We start from the raw sequence: 23,652 nt of genomic DNA on the forward strand, positions 1-23,652 counted from the left end.
GTACTTCAGTGGGAATTTTGCTTGTGTAGAGTCTGCAGGATCAGTTCAATAATAGGTAGGTGTTGTAATATCACATTGTTTAAATTATGAAAGACTTCACAGAGCACTCCTTTTCATTGAGATTTTATTACTAATCCGTACGATGCTCTCCTAATTGGTGCTCATTAAAACAGCTGTTCCATTGCAAAGAACAGGAAGTCTGAAGCTGTAAGGTTTTTTTTCTTTTGAAGTTTACTCCAAAAACATACAGTGTAAGGGCCCTGATCCTGCAAATGTTTACACGTGTGTTTAAATTTACTACTGTTTACTACAAATTTGAGATCAGTGGGACTACTCAGAATAGTAAAGTTATACACATGTAAAGTGTTAGCAGTATCAGGATTTAAGATTGAAATTTTTATCATGAGATTCTAGTGTTATTAACAGAGTATTGTATCTTGACTTTCTGACTTATATCTGTAAACAACCTGATGAAAAGTACATCTGAATATTACAGTAGTAGAGATACCTGATCCTTAAACAGGTGTATTAAGAATGCCCAAATTATCTTGACCTCAAGATAATTGTTCTAATCCAAGCCCATATAGCAAAGTTGAGGAAAATTTATCTCTATGGCATATGGCGTGTCCTTTAAGTTTCAATAATCTGTGGGAAGATCAGGTCTGACCAGTTGTAGAATTTGCTTGACTATTACATCTTCGTTTATAACACAGAATTAATTGCAGAAAAAGGAATGGATCAAATTACTGTGCAATAAGAGCCTTATTTTAAACCATGAAAGAGTCCATCAGTACTTACCGACAGGCTGTAATGTAGGTTTTATCGTGTATTGTTTCAAAAATCTGTGATCCTGAATACCAATCTAAAGGTGAATTGCAAAGATTTGCCAACTACCTTCGTCCCCAACCGAAGAAAATATGCTCTTTTAGAAAAAATAAAATAAAGTCACAAATAAGGAAAAGTAGTTGGGTCTAGACTTAGAAATGTCTCTGAATTACATTCATGCAAAGGAATAAACTGAAAAATAATTACTGAAATTAAGTAATTTCCCCATTTAGCCTATAAATCTAATAGGTAACTTTTCCTCATGCAGTATTTGTTCACCCTTTGCTTCTCTGTGTGCATATTGGAGGAGTCACTAAGGTAACTAATTTTGAAAATTTGACTTTAAGGTTAGGAAATTAACTTCTTTTGTTTTTTAAATTCAAAGGTTATTCACAATACAAGTAAATCCATTCCCCCATTTAAGTCTCCCACAATTATCCCTGAAACTGAATATGAGAGAAGTTTCAAAGTTTCTCCTCCAGTGATGGGACCAAAACTGAAGTGTGATTTGGAAGAGAGAGAATTTCCTGTATGTGCACCAGTAAATATCTCCCCTGAAAGAAAGGTATTCATATACATCTTTGAATGGTATTTCAGTAGTCTGTTTATAGTGTTTTTTTCTGTTAAGTTTTATAATTATTACATTTGACATTGCAGTCCATTGGGAATGGTTCTGCTCTAAAAAAGGACTCTAAAAATAACATTGTGAGGCTCCCTGGGTTTGTCTCTGTGATTTCTGTGTGAAGTGTGCTCAGTTTCCAAAATAAAAGATTTTTCTTTTTGCTAACTGCCAACCCAAATCCTTAGCTTGGCTCTGAGATTCTTTCCTTTCTGTGTACTGCTGCTAGCAATATGGATTCTGCCAGGCAAGTTATGCCCTGCTTGGCACCTGTGCAGTCTCTTGATGACCAACAAGGAGTAGAATTCAGTTAACTTTCTATTGAGTGTGTTGGTTCTCCAAGTCTAACAGGAGTAAAAAGCAATAATTTTTTTGTAATCACAAAACTCCAAAGCTATGCATTTGAACATGTACAAGGAACAAATCCAGTCTGTGTAAAGGTACCAATTTTACAGTCAATTTTCAGACTATAGTTACACTTAAAGAAAAAATGCGTGCAGGGATTGTAACTTTTATTCAACTCACTTTTTAAGTTGATAGCACACCATGTAGTGTAGACAGATTCCAGTGTCTAGTTCAAACGTTAGGATGTCTTTTGTAAAGCCCAGACAGCAGTCAACTACCTTTTAGGTCTTGCATACACTAAATTATTTTTGCAAAGATTTCTTAACCATTGCTATTGCCAGTTCAGCTGCACTACCACCAGTGCACTTGAAGTTGAGAGAAGGTGTGGGTTGTTGGTGCAGGTTTGGCACCAATTCATCTTGAGTTGGTTTAGAATACACTATGGTAAGAACACTGGTAGTGACGGGCTTTTTTTCCTGGTAGCAGAGCTGAACTAATTATACCAGTAGTAGAAAATGTTTAGAAAAAATATCGGTGTAGACACAGCCTTCAGGGAACATGACGATAGTCTTTTTATTAAATTCAGATCCACTGGAATAATGGTATTCTGTCTGGCTGAGAGTTCCAAACTACGTAAAATCTAACCTACTTTGCACAGTCGTAGGATAAACAAGATTTTTCTAGTATGCTGCTCACTGTTTTACCCATTTTAAAGCCCTACAGAGTAGGCTATGCATCCTTCAGTAATGAGGTCTGGATGGGACTCTGTTCAGTCCATCATATCTGTTTCTTGATAAACTAGCTTTTGCCCTCTGTTTTGCTTCTCTAGCAAGTATGAAGAAAGTCTGAAAAGTTTGGGGTTTGGTTTAAGTTTTCTGCTTATTTTTAAACATTGGAAATACAGGTTATAGTGTACCCTGGAAGAGAACAGGAGAAGTAAGTAAAATTATAACGTTACAAGAGAAGAGACAGTTGAGCAAATGAAGGAGTAAGGAATTTTTAGTTACGCTGTCGGAAACATTTTTTTATATATATTTATCTTCAGTGATGAATATATATTTTGGAGAACAGTGTGTTTCTAAAGATTCATCACACCCGCCCCTTCAGTTCAGTGTGCTCTTGCAATATATATCTGAGAGCCTCCAGCAAAACCAGATAGCCACATGTGACAAAGCTGAGATTTAAGGTAAAAAACAAGCAGGAAAAATGAAAAATTTGAACAGGGGAAAAACCCTCAAACCTTTTGTAAATCACAACGCAGCAAAAAAGAGCGCAAGCCAAGTTTTCTAAAAAATCCTAAAATTCTTCTCACGTCACTTTTAGGGGCTTTCTCACAAAATAATAGAAGAAATACAAAAATTCCCCCTACTTTAGTGCAACATTAAAGATGTACCATATTTTTTAAATTTCAGAAATACAAAGATAAGATTTATATAGCAGTATTAACTTAGCCACCTTGCATAGGTGTAGTGCTGTTTTATTCCTGTGGTTTCTTATTAAATGTGTAGTTTTATGTTAAATGTATTCCACAAAGTATATAGGATGTATGATGTGGCTGAGTGAATGTTGCAGTAGGAACCTGAATATTGGCATTTCCAGGCTTTGAGATTTTTTCAAAACAAGCAAGCTTAACATTGCTGTCTTGTAGAGATTACATTAAATATGTGTATGAGAGCTTGTCTACATGTGTGTTAGTGCACAACATGCGGGTGTGGACTAACTGGCCATGTAGACCCTGCTGGCGTACACTAAAAGTTCCCTAGTGTGCACTGAATAGCTGGCTAGCCAACAGTACTGCAGAAAAGGATTGGGGGTTATAGTGGATCATAAACTGAATATAAGCCAACAACGGGATGCAGTTGCAAAAAAGGCTAATATAATTCTGGGATGTATTAACAAGAGTGTCATATGTAAAACACAGGAGGTAAATGTTCCACTTTATTGAGCATTGGTGAGGCCTCAACTGGAGACTGTGTCCAGTTTTGGGCTCCACGCTTTAAGAATGGTGGGGACAAATTGGAGATAGTTCAGAGGGAAGCAATAAAAATGATAAACGGTTTAGAAAACCTGACCTGTGAAGAAAGGTTAAAAAAACTGGACATGTTTAGTCTTGAGAAAAGGAGGCTGGGAGAGACCTCAGAACAGTCATCAGATATATTAAGGGGTGTTATAAAAAGGACTATGATCAATTGTTCTCCATGTCCGCTGAAGGTAGGACACGATGTAAAGGGCTTAATTTGCAGCAATGGATATGCAGATTAGATATTAGGAAAAACTTTCTACCTATAAGGGTATTTAAGTTCTGAAATAGACTTCCCAGGAAGGTTGTGGAATTTGCATCATAGGAGGTTTTAAAAAACAGATTGGATAAGCACCTGTCAGGGATGGCTTTGGGATACTTGGTTCTGCCTCAGTGCAAGGTACTGGACTTGATAACTTCTTGAGGTCCCTTCCAGCCCTATATTTCTATGATTCTATCATTTAAAATGTTAAAAAAAAAAAAAAAAAAGGCTAGTGTGACATAGAATTTGCATTTACAGAGTTTGTTTAGTTTGTTAGCTAATATGGTATTTCTAAAATTATCTTTGCCTTAGAATGAAAGGAAAGAAACATTCCTAAAGCCAGCGGGAGATTCACCAAAACAAGGGAAATCAGAAACAGAACAGAAACCACCCAAACAAAAAAATAAACAACATATTACTCAAAAGCCCCGCTCTTTACATACAAGTCTTGGGTATGTATGTATAGAAAAACTGAACTTAGGTATTCAGCACCCTAATATTGTGAGGTGTGGTGGGCATTCATCATTTTGACATTGGAATCAAGTGCATTACCTTAGCATATCTGTCTAACACCTTTTGTCCACATACCTCTTTTTTTTCAACTTCATACTAGCATTGTGATTGTGCTTGCTGTGGATAAACCAAAACACTGCTTCATCCTTCATCAGCTCACGCTGGACCAGTGTAGTGCTGGAAACAAAAGCAGGAGTTCGGTTAGTTCTCCCAGTCCAGTCCCCTATTGTTGCTGTTTATCTTTCAGTGACTGCTTTGAAAATGTAGACTGCTAACTCAGTCACCTGTCAAGCTGCTCACTTACTGGTTGCATGCTGGCCTTGAGGTACTTGGTTGTTCTCTGCTCTGCCCAGTTTCCGCCATGCCTCATCATAGGAAGGCACACAAGATTAACATGAAAACTTTCCTGAGCCATAGAGTCACCTGAAAAACATGGAGAAAACTGAGTTAGTCAGATGATGCTATGGGTATTGCATATACCTTCTGCCTCTCAGCATTACTTACATTTCCAGGATTGCCTTGGCAGTCCATACACTTTTTAATTTTTTTTTAAAGCAGCAGCTCCTATGCTTCTAAGATCTGAGAAAGAGAAAACCCCAGAAAATGGACATTAATCAGAAACGTACAATCCACCCCATCACCTTCATTCTCTAGTAAATCCATGTGCCTCCCTATTGTGCTCCTTCACCCACTTGTTTTCTTTAAGGTTTTACTGGGATGGGGTGGCTCTGTGTCTTCTGTCTAAGCCTGGGCCACTCCTGTCTCTGGACCTTGGAAGATAAGTTTGTTTTGCTACAAACCAAGAAAAAACACAAAGGCAACAGATGCAATTTATTCATGGAAAAATAAATGAAAATAAAATGAGATTAGGCTCCTTAACTCTTTGGTTGTCAGTGTTTCGGCCTTCAGGCTCAGAGTCAGTTTGGCAGTGGCTTTTGAGGGAAGGGTGGTGATCCTCTGCCATGGTATCTGCTTTCTGTAAGACTGTAGCCGCTGCCCTTCATGATTCTACAGTGGCTATTTGTGCAGGACAGAAGCATTCAAAGCAGTTACTAGAGCAAATCCAAATTGTGAACACATGCAAACACACAACACTTATCTTTTGATAGAAAGAAACTGCATCTGATATGTGTCAATGCTTTGCAATATATACTCCTGAAACAGAATGACTAGTGTGGATGCGCTGCAGTGTTGCTTCTTGAGCTGGTTCAGTCACACCGTCATTAGTAGAACATATGGGACCAAGTTGTGTCAGTTTCAGGGAAGGGAAAACAGGACTCTGGTCAAAAGTTAGGAGAGATGTCAACTGAATTTTTCCTACATATTAATATATACTGGGTTAATTTTACTTTTTAACTTTTGCCTTTTATAGTCTGTATTCCTGAAGAGGTGTTGGACAAAAGGGTTATTTCACGTTTATGCTGAAAATGAAGTTAGTTGTATTTTGGGCCAAGATTAAAAGAGGATGATTGAACTGCTCAGCAATTTTTTAGGTAGACAGAGCTAATTTCAGTATATGTTTATATGTTTGTATATTTCACATGAGGGGAAATGTGTGAAGACTAATTAATTTTAGTAAGTGCTGAGCACTATTGAAAATCACAGTACTTCTTTAGGTGCCTAAATATGCCTAACTTGAGGCACACATTTTTCAAAGTTTTGGCTTTGGAATTCATCTTTAATTGTCATGCAGCTTTTACTGTGCAAGAGCACTTATAATTATATTTATGTAATTATGAAATTTGTTTTTAAACAGTCTCCTAGATGATAAACAAAAAAAATAAAATTTTACTGTCTCCCCCCCTCCCCCCTTAATGTTCTAGGAAGGTGAACACTGAATATAGATCAAAATTTTTGTCCCCAGCTCAATATTTATACAAAGATGGAGCTTGGTCACGTATCAGGAGAAACATACCAGATCAAGTGAGTATCCATATAAAATTTTCTAAGCATTCTTTTAGGGCCCCAGTGAGCAAGGTGCTGAGGGTCCTCATCTCCCATTGAGGAAATTCAGGATTCACCCCCTTTGTAGGGGGCCCAACCCCAAGGTACTCCATTCTATCAAATCCTTGCAATATCTTTGTGTGGTCCATGGGGCAGACATTGTGACTCCACAGTGGGATTTCTGTGCCTAGGACATGCTGAGAAGGTAGGGTCCAACTAGTTATGATCAAACCAGAGTGGAAATGTAATTGAGATGGTCTGTGGGAAAGGCCTCTCATTCTGAGTGTTTGCAGAGTCAGCGTCCAAAGACACTAATGCAGAGGGAGTGAAAAGGAATTGTATTCCGACCCCTTGCTTCACTTGCTATACCAAGCAAGTTTACTTTGCTTTGTTGAGATAAAGATATGTTTTGCCTAAATGTGTATATATAGTATTATATGGGGAACTAATTTTGTAATTTGTTGAGATGTGTCACTGTAAAATTTTAGAACAATTGAACCTCATAATAATTACTGTGAAACCAAACTCATGAGGACCTAAGAGGACTAAAAACAAACAGTATTTTTTAGTTTTGGTATGTATTAAACCTCAGCTTAGTACAATTAAAATTTTAGGAATTTCTAAGTTATTGAGCACACTCTGATTGCAAGTGTTATGGAAACCCTTTGCTTTTAAAGTGAAATACCATTTTGTCAGATGACGATTTCCCATGCCCGTAGGATTTGAGATATTGTGAAGGTAACACTAAAAACTCCAGGGAAGGAGTTTGAGATAGTGTGTGGCTGTAAGGTGACCCAAACTGGTTATGGGGTGGGTGAGGACAAGGAAATAAAATGTTTATCTGCTAGAATCTTTTTTCCTACTACTTTTTAGTCTAATCATGCAGTACTTATCAAAATCATGGATGAAGCTGCTGTTAATGGAGAACTACTTTGTGCCTTATCAGGCAATAGTGATCCTTACTGGGGTGAGGTGGAGAGTTTTAGGAGGTAAATGTTTGTGGCCTTTCATTAGAGAGTAAGGGAAATGAGCAAATTCCCACATTCTAGGACAATAGACGTATGTTTCCAGTTGAGCCTGGCCTTCCCCAGGAGATTTTTTGTTTATGGGGAGTCACAGAGAAAGCTAGTTGGAAGTCACATGGGAACGAAGAGGTTCCATGATGAAGTATTCAAAACAAAACTGGTAGGATTATACACTCACTCACTCACTCTTCTCTCCACCAGATTCTCTTTTACTTATGACAGTATATTTTTATAGTGTATACTTCAAAAGTTGTTTAACTTTCCCTTTCATCTTCCTTGACTGGGCTCTGCCATTCAGATTCTGATTTATACTTCACCTGAGAGTATATCAGACTAGTTCTGCATGTAGACAGAGAGCAGTATATAGCTCTTAGAGCAGGGGTGCAGTAGCTTTCCCTCATATACACGGTTTACAGTTTGGTTCAATGGCTTTGAGCACTTCCACTATAAAAAGTGTTCCAACACCACTGTTCTAGAGGGGTGTTCTCATCTTGCTGGCTCTTATTACTGTGTCTGACTAATATCCTCACACAATGAAATGAGAATACAATATAACCCTTTGTCTCTGAAATAGTTTCACTAGGGAGGCTTGCAGTTATTTTTATTATACCTTTTAACTAATTAAAAATGAGTTGAAGTAGTAAAGGCTGAAAAGTAAGTTAAAGCTGGGAATTTACCAAGCTTCAGGAGAAAAGGTACAAGAAGGACTTAAAACAAGTTAATAACTCTTATGGACCTGATCTTTGCTTCTCCACTAGTTTTCCTTGAGTTAAGGCCTGCAAGATCAGGCCATATGTGACAAATAATAAATAGAACCGAATAAAATATTTCAGATACATTTGCAATTTAAAAGATTTCCACCATCTGAGAAATAGATTTCTGCAAATCAGTGAGACGAATATAAATCCCTAACTGAAAGAAAAAGTGAAGCTATGATCAGTTAAATAAAAACCCCCAAAACAATCGCCCCTCCTTTTCCAAAAAAAAGAAAATAAAAAACAGTGACACAAATGTGCTTTGGTCCTTCACAACTTAGACTTTTTGTGCCTAGCTGATCTCGTAATTTATCATGCTGTCATCCACCACTGTCACTTTGCCAACAACGCTAGCTTTTACTGTCCACCCTGTCAGCTTCTCCGTTCAGCCACCACCCTGCCTTCTCCATGCCATCCTGGATGCATGTGGAAAAGTTCCATGAAAAGATCTATACAACTACTATCTTAACTCTGTCAAATCTCTCCTTAAAACTGGCCTCTGCTCTGACATCTACAAAACATTGCTTGCTGATTCTAGCTAGATAGGTTCCCGCATTCCTACCATTCCTCTTACTTTACCTCTACCTCCAATTTAAAAAGTGTAACAAAACTGTGCCAGTCATGCCTGTATTTATTTCCTTGAGTGTTATATCCCCATTCCCAGGCCTTTGGTCAGATCTACACTCTGAAGGTTTTACCAATATAGTTGTATCAGCAAAAATAACGAGGAGTCCTTGTGGCACCTTAGAGACTAACAAATTTATTTATAACTCCTCGTTATTTTTGCTGATACAGACTAACATGGCTACCACTCTAATAGTTATATCAGTATTCTGTTCTGGCAACGTGCTCCTAGAGCGGACGCAGAATATAATGACAAAACTGCATTTTTGCTAGTATAGTCATGGCAACTGCACCTGTGTTTCCGCAGCGAAGGGACCCACTCTCAGGCTTCCAGATCCCCAGTTGATGCCTTTCTGGGTGAAGACCTGCATCTCTCTCCCTCCCAACAGGGGTATTTCCAGCATACACAGTTCTCTGCCTTCACTGTATTATCCCCAGCACAGACAGGTTGCTCAAGGACACATGCTTGCTTTCTCTTCAGAGACGATTAATAGGTATAATTGCTACAGTTATAAGGTATTACCCAGCACTTCCTATGCAAGCCTACTTTATTCTTAAGATAAAAAACATTACAGAGAAAATATATTAAAAATAAAAGAAATTACATGCATGCTAATAAGTTTACCAGAGTTCACCCTAACATGGATTCTGACATCCAAAGGGACTGCTTGTGGCTACAAGTTCATCACAGCTTCAGTTCAGAACAAGCACCCAGATTTATGAGGCCTCAATAGATCCAGTCCTTTTAACTCTTCCCAAAGAATAAGGGCCCTCAGGACAAAGAATCCTCTCCATTTGCTGGATCAGGAAGAAGGCCATGAGCCAGTTTAAAACCAGGGTGTTTATCCAAAAACCCCCATCCTTTCATGTATTTATACCTGCTCTGTTGTTCCCTGGAGAATCCAGTTTGAATTAGTGTATGTACATCTTAGCAGAGAGGTCGCCTCAAAGGGCTGATAATGGAGGAAGTACATTAGCATCCCCCTTCCTACTAGAGAAGGTACCTATAGTGCCACAATAGCACATACACAATTGCATTTTTAATACAGTGTAGCCCAAAGGTACTAACCTTAATTGAATAAGGTTTAACCAAATTCAAAAAAGTTTCTTAATTCAATGAGATTTATTCAAGATATTGTCAGTCGGCCACATAGCTTATTCAAGCCTCTCCTCAGCAAAAGTGCAGTTTTGCTGGTGTAACTGTATCTACAGTATGGGGGTCCTTGCCAGCACACACATGTCAGTCAGGGGTTCACACATCATCACACCCCCATAAACTAAACTGTTTTTTCACTCTTTAGTAATTTAAACACCTGAAGCTGTTCTCAAATTTTGCAAAAGCGTTCACCTATGAGCTGAGACCACACTATTTCAGCCCCAAAAGAGATGTTCTAAAGCATGTGAAAACAAGGGTTATAATGACAGTCTCATTATAGCTTTAGCTATAGTGACTGCTTCCAGGAAACTGTTCTAATATATTTTAGAATGGTAGTGGCAATTCTTCAACAAAAAAACTTCAAAAACAGACTCCCAACATGAAGCTGCAGAACTGGAATTAATTTGCAAACTGGATACCATCAGATTAGGGCTGAATAGAGACTGGGAGTGGTTGGGCCATTACAAAACCTAAACTTAATTTCCCCAATATTAATTTCTCCCTACTGTTACTCACACCTTCTTGTCAACTATTTGTAATGGGCCACTCTCTTACCACTTCAGAAGTTATTTTTCCTCTCTTGGTATCCTGCTGTTAATTGATTTATCTTGTTAGACTGACCTCACACTTGGTAAAGCAACCCCCATCCTTTCATGTATTTATACCTGCTCCTGTATTTTCACTCCATGCATCTGATGAAGTGGGTTCTAACCCATGACAGCTTATGCCCAAATAAATTTGTTAGTCTCTACAGTGCTACAAGGACTCCTTGTTATTTTTGTTCTAAGATGTATTAGTAAGGGTTATTTTTCAGCAGTAGAATAAAAATCGCCTTGAATTATCCTTTTAAAAAATTAATGTGAGGTAATTCATAATCACAGTAGGACTGTCTAGGGTCTGTGTCCTGCTGAGATAATGCTAGCTCCTGGGTCATTGAAAGAGCTTGGTTGTTCTTTGTACTTCACAATTCACTGGAGGCAGACATTCTCAGTATGCCTTTCCTTCCCATGCAGAGTCCTATTGCTCTGAATTTATATCCGCCTGTTACAGTTCAGCCTATCAACTATCATTAATTTTCATCCCTCTGCTTAAACTGAATAATCTTACAAATTTCATTGTATTATCATCATGCTGTAGTCTTAAATGACAGATTCTCAAAGAATAGTTTGTTTGTTTTTAAATTGAGAGGCCCAGTGAGCCAAAGTCTGCAGTTACATCAATGCAACCCCAGTGAATTTTCACTCCTCTATTCATTTGTCTGCACTGTGATTACATGGGTAAAACAGAAGGCAGAACTTGCCCCCTTAGTATAATTCTTCCAGCAGATAAACAGAGAAATCTAATATATGAATGAAGGGTAAATAAAATAAACTAGTTGAGATTTAATACAAAAGCATGCGTGTTCTCAGCCATTATATTATTCTCCTGCATTTCCATTAACCTTTTTCATGAGCCAGTATCAGTATAGCAATAATACTGCTGCTATCAGGGACCTTGTATAATTCTTAAGAATATAAAAATATAAGCAAGATTTTTTTATTAGCAAACAGTGTTTGGGTGGCGGGCAAGATTGTATGTGTGTGTGTGAGAGAGAAATGGGAGAGCTCTCACAATCTAATTTCTTAATTTTGTGAAAATATTTTTAGCAATATTATTATGGCATTATAATGACTAAAACTAAGGAGTTAAAACGTTTATATTTTAAGGCCAAAAGTAATTTCTTACTGTTCTTAAAATGTATGTTTTCCATCTCATACCTCGATGTTACAGTGATGGTATCTTAGCATGAATGCCGTAGCTATTGATATTGATATTATAGTAGCATCTAGAGGCCCCTTGCAAAATCAGTTCCCCATTGTGCTAGGTGGTGTACAAACGTATAGCAAATGACTATTGCAGTGTCAAAGAACTCAGTCTAAGGTCCTGATCCTGCAAACACATTTGCACATACTTAACTTTATACATATGAGAAGGTCTATTGACTTAAACATCCACCTTGAAGTGTTCAGAAGTTATGGATTTAAAAGTGATCAGTTAGACTTAGATGCTTAAATGCATCACTGCAAGAAATGCAAAATATTGCTAAAATATAACGGATTACAACATTTTTGTACCTAATCTCTAGGAGGCAGCATAGTGCTACGGTGACAGTTTTACAATGGTTCACACAGTAGTTATGTTAACGTCATGTCGTAGAAAAGAAATATTAAGACTGTTTCTGTATTCCTCCCCCTAGGATTCTCAAAACATCCTAAATTACATGTGGTATATGGAGGTTGGTTGCACCTAAGTTCTTGTTTTAATGCTTGGAACAATTACATGGTTTCTGAACATTGACGAAGAAATAGAATCCAGCACTAAACTTGTCCATAGATGCTGCATAATTTTTTCATGCTTATTGAATAAGTGATCGGTAACTATGCATTAGCTTGACTGCTCAAACACATGCTTTCTAAATAAATACATTTGCTATTTTGGCTTAACTTTTTGTTTTTTTGCTTTTATTGCACCTTGCAGTATTTTTGCTGTGACTGGTCCTGTTCTGTGTGTAACATGCCTTTCTACTGTAATTAGCATTAGCAAGCGCAAATAATACTTCACAATAACTTAACTGATTTTTAAAATATCAAACAAATGTACCCTGTGACATCTCTATGTGCAGGTGAAAGAACTTCGAGAGAAAGCGGAGGCTTACAGGCAACGAGTACAGGGAACCCACTTCTCTCGATATCATCTGAATCAGATTCTTTCAGATAACAACAGACTTTGGGACGTGTCCTCAAATTCCAGTTCAGAAGAAACCGTTAGCAACACCATCAGAGCTCTAGATCTAGCTGGGTAAGGTGCTTATCCTGGATGTGAAGGGAATGTAGAATTGTAGCTTTAAAAACTGAAATTTTTAAAAAGTAAATTGAGATTTAACACAACTTTAAGATCCCTAATGTTTACAAGACTTTGCATGAATGTATTTAAAGCAGATGGAATTTCAAATACTTTTCTACTAAAATTTTATTGTAATGTGTTGAGAACCCAAATAAGAAGTTTGACTTCATTTACTGAAGGAACAAGATAGGATATGCTCCCCCGCAGCCTGCTTCTCACTTGGCAAGCAGTCCTCACACACTCCTGTGTAGGTTCACCAGTGTTTTATTTGTCATTAGGGGTGCTAGAACAATTTGTATAGTGGGAGCGCTGAGAGCCACTGAACCAAACTGTAAACCCTGGATATAATGGAAACCACTTCAAGTCAGGGAGTGCGGTAGCACCCCTACTTCCAGCACCTATGTTTGTCATGTACAGTTGTGTCCATAGGCATGCGTACGGGGTGTGTCGGGTGAGCCCAGGCACACCCTAATGCGGGGGTGGGCAAGCTTGTCCTGCCCGGCTCGCCTGAGTTCCCGGCCAGGGAGGCTCCCCCCGCCCCTGCCTTCCCTCATCCCCCAGAGCCTCAGCGTGGCGCGTCCAGGAGTGGCCCTGGACAGCGGCGTGGCTCCGGCGGGACCTGAGCTCCTGCCACTGGGGCTGCGAGCTCCCTCTGGCCGAGCAGCAGGAGCTCAGGTCCCGCCGGAGCCACGCCGCTGCAGCGGGGGAGGCGAGGGTAAGCGGCATGGTAAGGGGACCGGGGGAGTTGGATAAGGGGCAGGGAGTCCCAGGGACAGTCAGGGCGGTTGGATGGATCAGAGGTTCTGGGGGTGGTGGTCAGGGGACGGGGAATGGGGGTTGGATCGTGGGAAACCCGGGGGTCTGTCAGGAGGCGGGGGGGTGGATAGGAGTTGGGGCAGTCAGGGGCCAGGGAGCAGGGAGGGTTGGGTAGGGGGTGGGACCTTGGGTGGGGGAGGTCAGGGGACAAGGAGCAGGATAGATCAGGGATTCTGAGGGGGGCAGGAAATGGGTGGGGGGCAGGGCCAGGCTGTTTCGGGAGGCACAGCCTTTCCTACCTGGCCCTTCATACAATTTTGGAACCCCGATGTGGCCCTTGGGCCAAAAAGTTTGCCCACGCCTGCCCTAATGTCTCAAAAAGAAAAAAGTGGCTTTGCGTTTTAATTTAATTGCATGATATGCTCTATATAGAAAACCCGTGTTTGCTCACAGCATGCGTCCCCACTACTGTGGTGCCACATTACCATTGGTCCTCCCCTCCCCTTCCGACTACTATTCTAGAAAATTCTTTGACCTATATAACAGGTTTCAGAGGAACAGCCGTGTTAGTCTGTATTCGCAAAAAGAAAAGGAGTACTTGTGGCACCTTAGAGACTAACCAATTTATTTGAGCATGAGCTTTCGTGAGCTACAGCTCACTTCATCAGATGCATACCGTGGAAACTGCAGCAGACTTTATATATACACAGAGAATATGAAACAATACCTCCTCCCACCCTACTGTCCTGCTGGTAATAGCTTATCTAAAGTGATCAACAGGTGGGCCATTTCCAGCACAAATCCAGGTTTTCTCACCCTCCACCCCCCCACACAAATTCACTCTCCTGCTGGTGCTAGCCCATCCAAAGTGACAACTCTTTACATAATCAAGTCGGGCTATTTCCTGCATAAATCCAGGTTTTCTCACATCCCCTATACCGGAAACCTACTGACCGCTATTCCTACCTGCATGCCTCCAGCTTTCACCCTGACCACACCACACGATCCATCGTCTACAGCCAAGCTCTGCGATACAACCGCATTTGCTCCAACCCCTCAGACAGAGACAAACACCTACAAGATCTCTGTCAAGCTTTCTTACAACTACAATACCCACCTGCAGAAGTAAAGAAACAGATTGATAGAGCCAGAAGAGTTCCCAGAAGTTACCTACTACAGGACAGGCCTAACAAAGAAAATAACAGAACGCCACTAGCGGTCACCTTCAGCCCCCAACTAAAACCCCTCCAACGCATTATTAAGGATCTACAACCTATCCTAAAGGATGACCCAACACTCTCACAAGTCTTGGGAGACAGGCCAGTCCTTGCCTACAGACAGCCCCGCAACCTAAAGCAAATACACACCAACAACCACATACCACACAACAGAACCACTAACCCAGGAACTTATCCTTGCAACAAAGCCCGTTGCCAATTGTGCCCACATATCTATTCAGGGGACACCATCACAGGGCCTAATAACATCAGCCACACTATCAGAGGCTCGTTCACCTGCACATCCACCAATGTGATATATGCCATCACGTGCCAGCAATGCCCCTCTGCCATGTACATTGGTCAAACTGGACAGTCTCTACGTAAAAGAATAAATGGACACAAATCAGATGTCAAGAATTATAACATTCATAAACCAGTCGGAGAACACTTCAATCTCTCTGGTCACGCAATCACAGACATGAAGGTCGCTATCTTAAAACAAAAAAACTTCAAATCCAGACTCCAGCGAGAAACTGCTGAATTGGAATTCATTTGCAAATTGGATACGATTAATTTAGGCTTAAATAGAGACTGGGAGTGGCTAAGTCATTATGCAAGGTAGCCTGTTTCCTCTTGTTTTTTCCTACCCCCCCCGCCCCCCGATGTTCTGGTTTAACTTGGATTTAAACTTGGAGAGTGGTCAGTTTAGATGAGCTATTACCAGCAGGAGAGTGAGTTTGTGTGTGTATGGGGGTGGGGGGGATGTGAGAAAACCTGGATTTATGCAGGAAATAGCCCGACTTGATTATGTAAAGAGTTGTCACTTTGGATGGGCTAGCACCAGCAGGAGAGTGAATTTGTGTGGGGGGGTGGAGGGTGAGAAAACCTGGATTTGTGCTGGAAATGGCCCACCTGCTGATCACTTTAGATAAGCTATTACCAGCAGGACAGTAGGGTGGGAGGAGGTATTGTTTCATATTCTCTGTGTATATATAAAGTCTGCTGCAGTTTCCATGGTATGCATCTGATGAAGTGAGCTGTAGCTCACGAAAGCTCATGCTCAAATAAATTGGTTAGTCTCTAAGGTGCCACAAGTACTCCTTTTCTTTTTGACCTATATAAGTGGCCGCGTGAGGCGTGCCCAGTGCAGTGTCTACTGTGTTGGTAATGTTTGTCACGTGTACTCTACTGAAACAGCATAACAAGCCCGTGGCTTTACGTTTTAATTCAATTGTATGATACCCCCTTTTAATTTTAAAATATGGATCGGTTTGTTGTTAAGATAAGAAAAGGAGCAGACAAGCTGTTCACGTGAAAGAGCATTTTTGAAACTAGCACATGTGAAAAACAAACTAAGAAGTACAATGTCGCAACAGCGCCTCGATTCACTTATTATTTTGTACATTGAACAAGAATTGGCTTCGTCAGTTAATTACAGTTATGTGATTGAGGAATTTAAGTCCATAAAACCTGGTGAACGACGTCATTCTCTAGGACAGGAAGATGAAGAAACCTTAATCTGTTTTGGTCAATTTGGGTTAGCTCATTATCTGGTTAAAGATAAAGATCATGAAAATTGACTGTATCTTTGTATACGCCTGGTTATCACTACAGCAAAAATTTAGTATTTTGTGTCTCATTTTTTAAGTAAAGTTTAGTTGTTAATTTAAAAAAAATTAAGTTTAATTAAGTTTTAGTTTCTTTAGTTTGTTTGATAAATAAAAATAATGTCCTTTATGATTGAGTATTTAATAAATGTTCGCCTTAAAAAAAAAATTCCCTGGGTGCATACCCTAATGAAATGTGCTGCGCATGCCTATGGTTGTCTCTCTGCAGAATAAGACTTTCCCCAAGCTTCACCCTTCTCTCTAAGTACAAGCTGGGGGTGGAGGGAAGAAATCTCCTCTCTCTGAGATCCTGGGCTGCTTTGCCCTTCCTTTTCCCTCTCTGTTCCTGTCTCCCTTTTAACCATCCTCATCTGATGAACTGAATACCCCTGTTAACTGATTAATCATTCAGTCCTTAATCAATTATCTCCTAATTTAGCACCTGCAGGGAAGTTTACAGAGTGGTGAGTTAGCCTTAGGCTACTCCCAGGCTATCACAACCCTACATTATGTAAATTTTGTCATGCCTACATACATTTGTATTGGTGTTTTTGTAGAAAACAATAGGCTTGTGATTAGCAGATCTAGTCCCACTGCACTTCTGTTTCTAAAATCAAGAAAAAGCAATTATGTATTCACATTTTTTTGCCTCTGCCCCTTGGGGACCATAAAGATGGATTGAGCAGATACTAATTTTGTCATTTATTGCTAATAAGTTTTAGAGACTTTTATTAATAATGTTGTATAGGTAATTATTCCTAAACCAAAAAAAGCAGTTTGGTCACTCACCTTAAATCTGATTGTTCAAAACATTGTATGGGATACTATATATATAACCCACTTTCTCCCAGGCAGTGTCTTGGAGGTATGGGGTTAGGGGGGAGGGAGAATAATTGATCTATTTGTGTAATTGTAGCCATAATAAAAGCAAGATGAAACTTAAGACATTATGGTTTATTACACCATAATGTCTGATATCAAATACAAGGCCAGATTTTCAAAACTGTCTGGTTTGTTTTTGTGCAAAATGGATCTTTGTACACTAGTTTCATTTGCATGCACAAATGCCTGATTTCTATGAACAATTTAAAGAACAAGATTTTCAAAAGATGGAGCCTTAAGATAGGCTCTAAAGTCTGTTTAACACCAGCCTAATTTTCAAAAGTGTTCAGCATCAAACAATTCCCATTGACGGAGGTGCTCAGCACATGTGAAAATTAAGTAGGTGCTGAAGTATGGACTTAAAAGTCTACTGTAAGCTCCTTTTTTTGAAAATGACTGATTAATCTGTATTCATTTTAATAACTAAACTCTTAATTTCTGACAGGTTCTTGAATTGGATGTATGCAGTTTATGGAGACACATACGTAGTAAATTGGAAAAAAACAAGTGAATATTTGGTGAGGGAAACATAGTTTGCTTTGTTTTATAGAGTTCCTGAGAAACAGATGTCTGCAAGCCAAAACATACTGCGGCAGCCTGACTCAATAGAACAGTCCCAACAGAACAATACAGAGAAGTTAGGCATGTCAGATGCCTCTACTGTACCAGTCAGAAGACGTCTAGCTTGGGGTGAACAAGACAGTACTGAACAAGTGGAAAATCAGCCACCAGGATTAGAGGAAGATGAAGAAAAAGAAAATAAACAAGAGTCAGCAGAGGCTCAGAAATTGAAAGAAAATAAGGATCCTACTGTGGACAACAAAGTAAAAGGGTACATTTTAAAATTTCATTGTCTTTCTTCTTACCTTTCCATGCTTTATGGGGTGATTTAAAAATAAACTAAACTTTACATGCTAATGCACTTAACAGGTAATTAGCTAGGGCACTAGTTTGACAAGTTCTGTATGTTAATAATTAGCAACGAGTGTCTTAAACTTCAGAATAAGAGAGGATTTGTTTCTTACACCAATTTCCTTCAGAGGTGAAGGGCAAAATGGAGGAAGAAATAGACCCTGAGCTGCTTCGCAGATTTGGCTCAGCGAATGATTTCCGTCAAAGAAAATTAGATTTTAGTAATGCAAAACTTTTTTTTTTAAAGTGTAATTTGTAGAAACTAAACACAAAATACTATTGTGATTAATATGACTAAACTTAATGCATAACATTTAAAATGTTAAAAGTTGTACAGAAGGCCACTCAGAGTAGGCAAGTGATAGCGCAACATATAGCCACGTGGAAAACTAAAATTAGGAGTCTGCTTCATACTCAATTTGGGAGGATTGGTAGGACTGAAAGGGTAGTCCGTCCTGTCACTGTTGAATAGACTGCATAATATAGTGCTTAAGAGTATGTCTACATTGCAGGTGGAAGAGTGCCTCCCAGTGTGGGAAGACAGACATGCACGAGCTCCGCCCCAGCTAGCACACTAAAAATAGCAGGGTGGCATGCATGTACCCAGAGGGTTAGGCAGGACTGTACTCCGGTGGCTAGCCCAATCCACTCCCCCTGCTGCTGCATCCACCCTGCTGTTTTTAGCATGCTAGCTTGAGCGGAGTTAGTGTGTCTATCTACGTGCACCGGGAAGCACCCTCCTAGCTGCCGTGTAGACATACCCTTTGACTTTTTCAGCAAACTTGAACAGTGTTGATGGGCTTTGCAGGAAGCTATGTCCAGATCTCCCTGGGTGTGGTTTCCTGTTACGGGGGAGAGGGAGGGGATGTATTGGTAACCTTGGAGTTCTGAAAATGTCTGGGTGTAGGAAAAAAAGTAGGAAGATATTTAGAAATATCAAGGACTTATTTCTGAGTACAGTATTTGGCAGTCAACTTTCCCATGTTTCCTCTAATTACAGTTGAGTTCTAGGCCTTTTACCCTGCATGTTTTACAAACTCCGTTAGTAACACATGATGTTCAGTCATATTTTCTATCTTAGAAAATACTTTTATGACTCTCCATCACGGTAGTATCTGAGGATCTGTGTCTTTAACATATTTATCCTCACAACACTCATGTGAGATAGAGAAGTGCTGTTATCTCATTCAACAGACTGGGGACAAATAGACTAAGTGACATGCCCAGGGTCATGCAGGAAGTCTGTGGTAGAACAGGGACCGAGGCCAGAGCCCTAACCACTGGACCATCCTTCCTCATTTTTGCAGAGAAAATGCCTCACTACCGAAACCTTCAGCAGATAGGTCAGATTCTTCTTCAGTATCTTCAGGAGAACGTGGCAGGCTTTCTACTCCAAAGTTGAAAACAATTGGTGAAGCCCAAAGAACTCATCATGATCTTACCACGCCAGCTGTCGGTAACAATATTTAAAATGAAAAACAACATTTTGAGGGAATTCATTTATTAAAAGTTTTTAATGTAACAAAATATTTTATCTTCTGTTACTTTAGGAGGTGCAGTTTTAGTGTCCCCATCTAAAGTGAAGTCTTCATCGCCACAGCAGAGAAAGAAAAAGTCTTTAGAAACACAGTATTCTTCATCTAAACAAGCCTCAGGAGAAAGAAAATCCAGAAGGGTGAGACAAAGCAAGCATTTGTCAATATGCAGTGTAGAAAGATACAGATAGGATATCCTTTTTATGTCAATTTGAATAATTGTTTTAAGCTTGTTTAAGGATTGGGATGTTCCAGTCTAAAATTTTCAATGTTATCTGTGATGGAGAGGCTGATAGTCATAGGCGCCAACTTCCCCTCTTCCCTGTGGGTGCTCAACCCTCCTCCTGCCCCCGCCCCTGCCCCGCCTCTTTCCACCCCTGCCCCAACCCCGTCCCCTCCCTGCCCCTATTCCAACTCCTACCCCAAATCCCTGCCCCAGCCCTGCCTCTTCCCTGCCTCCTCCCCTGAGCATGCTACTTTTCCACTGCTCCCCCTCCCTCCCGGAGTGTGCTAACCCTGCCAAACAGCTGTTTGGTGGCGGTCGGGTGGGAAGCGCTGGGAGGTAGGCAGAGGAGTGGGGACTCAGCAAGCTCAGGGGAGGGGGAGGAGGAGGAGGTAGGGCATGCGGGGGGAGCTTGGCTGCCAGTGGGTGCAGAGCACCCACTCATTTTTTACCATGGGTGCTCCAGCCCTGGAGCACCCACGGAGTCAGCACCTATGCCGATAGTTACATATTTTTGTTAAGCAATGGAAACTGAAGGACTATGGGAGGGAATGCTGCATTATTTCCCATATATATTTCTGCTCTGAAGTGTGCGGAGTCCAGCGGAAAGCCTGCTGCCAAGAGCAGCTGATCTCCCTGCTACCCTTATCCCAGCTCATTCCTGAAGTCATGCAGAGCTCCAAACTCCATGAGTTGGGTAGAGAAGTATGCCGCATTGGTGTCAGTCTCCCTTTCCATTGTTCTTGGAATTTTCTGCTTCATTTTACTTCAGATTTGATTTCTCTGTGCATCCTAGCGTAGGGGTCAAAAAGATACTAGGACAGTATTTAGTTTCACGGGTCTTTGTGGCTTATAGATTCTAAGGCCAGACAGGACCACTGTGGTCATCTGGTCTGGCATCTTGCATAACAGGCTACAGAATTTTCCTGAATTAATTCATATTTGAACTAGAGCATATCTTTTAGAGAAACATCCAATCTTGATTTTAAAACTGTCAGTGATGGAGAATCCACTACAACACTTGGCAAGTTTTTCCAATGGTTAATTACCCTCATTGTTAAAAATGTACATTTTATTTCCAATCTGAGTTAGTCTAGCTTCAATTTCTGACAATTGGATTTTGTTATGCTTCTGTATTCTAGAGCCCATTATATTTTTGTTCCCCATGTAAGTACTTATAAACTCTGATTAATTCACCCCTTAGCTTTCTGTTTAAGTGAAATAGATTGAGCTTCTTGCGTTCCAAAAACCTTCCCAGTCCTTAGTCACATCACTTCACAAGCAGGTGTGTGGTCTCAATTTCTAAATATGTGTAGGATTTCACTGCAGATTTCTCCCAGTGAGGTAGAATATCTAGTAGAAGCAGGAACACTAATGAAATTTTTTTTTAAATTCAGAGTTCAACTTTTGCCCTGGGTAATAAGCCTCAGTCTGAAATGACAAGTCAGCTATAACTATCTTATGTCTTCAGCTTTCCTATTTGGCTACCCACTAAAATTTATTCATAATCATAATTCCTTCTCTCTTTATATCCTTCGCTGTTTTCCCTCATGGATATAAAATATTGGTTGTTCCCTTTATTCAGGATTTTCCTCAATATCTAATAGTTGGTATTTTAACAGTGCCACAAATATTATTGCATCCTGTCTCCCAATTTCCTGCTTGGGATACCTAGGATCCTGTCACTGTAGCAATGTTCCTGGCTTCCCAAGTGTTCCAAACATCTTTTAGTTGCTGGCTGTCTTTTAGTAGTGTTTTAAATCCTTTAGGGGTTTTGTGACTAAGTTAATGCTGTTTTATTGTTATAAAAGAGTCAGCCCACTTTTCAAAGTCCTACACTGGCCTTCAGTGTTAATAATACTGAGCAATTCATAAACATTAACCTTCACAAAGCTCCTCTGAGGTAACTGAGTATTAATCCCCATATTAATCTCATAGTCCCGCTTTGCAGATGAGGAATCAAAACACAAAGATTGTGACCACAAAGTTGTTGTTAGAGGTAGGATTAGAAATTCAGGAATCCAACTACCAGGCTTTTGCTCAGTCCATTAGTTTAAACTGTCTCCATGTTTTCTCTGCTCCTAGAGATGGTAATGGAAGCTTGGAAGTGATTTATTTTCCAAAGGCAAGAATCTGACCTGGTATTGTACGTGAATGCACACATGGCCTAATAGTGTAGGGCCAGATGAAATTGAGAAAGCAGTCTAGTGCTTTTACACATGTGTAAAGCCTTTTTTGGGTCATGTTTAGATTATCCCTCATAATGTGAGCTTCGCTTAACACTGTCCCAAAGCCTCAAGTCACTTGCCTGTCCTGGAAGCTCCAGCAAGACACAGCCAACATGTATCAGCTGCATATGCCTCTGTACTTGATGTTTGATATAACTCAAATTTTCAGTTGTGTGTATAAACTAATAGTAGCCTTTTCTATGGTATTTCAGTTTGAAGGGGAAGCAGAAGCTGTATCACTACTTGCCTCCCAAGCTGCTGGATTGAAAACTTTAGATCCTTTGCCTCTGAGGAAGGATTCTTGGCCCACTGTCAATGCTGCTGATGAAAGAGCGTCTCCCACTTCAGCACATCCAACTACAGCTCCTGTGCAGAAATCAGTCAAAAGCGCTACTCTCCCCTCCTGGAATCCATGCTGTCGCATTCAAGGGACTCTCAGGGATCCCGAGTTCCAGCATAATGGTTGGGTTTTTTTTTTAAAATAGGATTTTTCCATCCACTTAGTTTGTATGGTAATTGCTATCTTGCAAATGTGCAGGGCCCAAAATTTTGTGACTTCAACAAAGAATGACTGCTTATTGCAGAGAAACTCTTTTGTACCAGTATGTTTCATCTTGCTAGAACAACTGTACTATTCTCCACCTAAATGAGATACTTTGAGCTACACTGCTATGGGGAGATCTGGCCTTTGTTCTATGCTTAGGTTCTAGTATCTGTCTGTCTAATAGAGCTTTCTTGATTTTAGTAAGGAATTACTGGATACCTCAAATAATTGGTTCTGTGTGAACAGTTTTGTTATCTCTTCTGTAGACAGCAGGGGGGGAATCTAGTACATTTCCTTTTAGGGTTACTCACACAGATGAGTAATTGGACACCTCCACAACATCATCATACCACTCTACAGGGCACCCTGTGTGAGAAGAGCAAGGACAGTAGGCTAGGTGTGATACAACCCTTATTTCCCGCTCTCACCATAGTTTTCCAGGGGGAATCAGCTGAAAAGCTGAGGCTGTGATGTTTACGTGCCCTTTTATGTGCTGTGGAGCACCCGCCTTTGCAGGGCTGGGATGTTCAGGAGAGAGTTGCTGGCAGACGAAAATCTGTCATCATAGTCCCATCTGTGAGGTGGCCCTGGCCTCTACAGGATCACCAGACATCTATGTGGATTTTGAGAGAACTGTAGGTTTTTGAGGACCCTTGTGTGTGGAGTGGGAGAGAAGGGGACAATCCAGCCATCTCTGTCTTTAAAAGGTCTGTTGGAATCTCAGCAGCATTTCCTGGTCCCTGCAGCTGTGTCTAAACTGCACAGTAAGTCCAT

At 40.2% G+C, this 23,652-nt stretch overlaps 1 protein-coding gene across 6 annotated transcripts in view; it reads left to right on the forward strand.

Annotated features, from left to right (window-relative positions):
- The window catches only part of MDM1 (Mdm1 nuclear protein), a 35,589-nt gene that overhangs the window by 7,909 nt on the left and 4,028 nt on the right, over positions 1-23,652 (forward strand). For 4 of the 6 annotated variants that reach the window (XM_048835844.2, XM_075124371.1, XM_048835842.2 and 1 more), the window contains 9 exons: positions 1,211-1,390; positions 4,384-4,523; positions 6,408-6,507; positions 12,325-12,363; positions 12,751-12,926; positions 17,987-18,268; positions 19,656-19,804; positions 19,899-20,023; positions 22,547-22,796. In XM_048835844.2, the coding sequence (XP_048691801.2) occupies positions 1,211-1,390; positions 4,384-4,523; positions 6,408-6,507; positions 12,325-12,363; positions 12,751-12,926; positions 17,987-18,268; positions 19,656-19,804; positions 19,899-20,023; positions 22,547-22,796 (1,441 nt within the window). The remainder of the gene's footprint in view (positions 1-1,210; positions 1,391-4,383; positions 4,524-6,407; positions 6,508-12,324; positions 12,364-12,750; positions 12,927-17,986; positions 18,269-19,655; positions 19,805-19,898; positions 20,024-22,546; positions 22,797-23,652) is intronic. The other 2 variants (XM_075124370.1, XM_048835843.2) reach the window with 1 other exon arrangement.

This window comes from Caretta caretta, chromosome 1, assembly GCF_965140235.1.
Source record: "Caretta caretta isolate rCarCar2 chromosome 1, rCarCar1.hap1, whole genome shotgun sequence".
NCBI classification, from domain to species: domain Eukaryota; kingdom Metazoa; phylum Chordata; order Testudines; family Cheloniidae; genus Caretta; species Caretta caretta.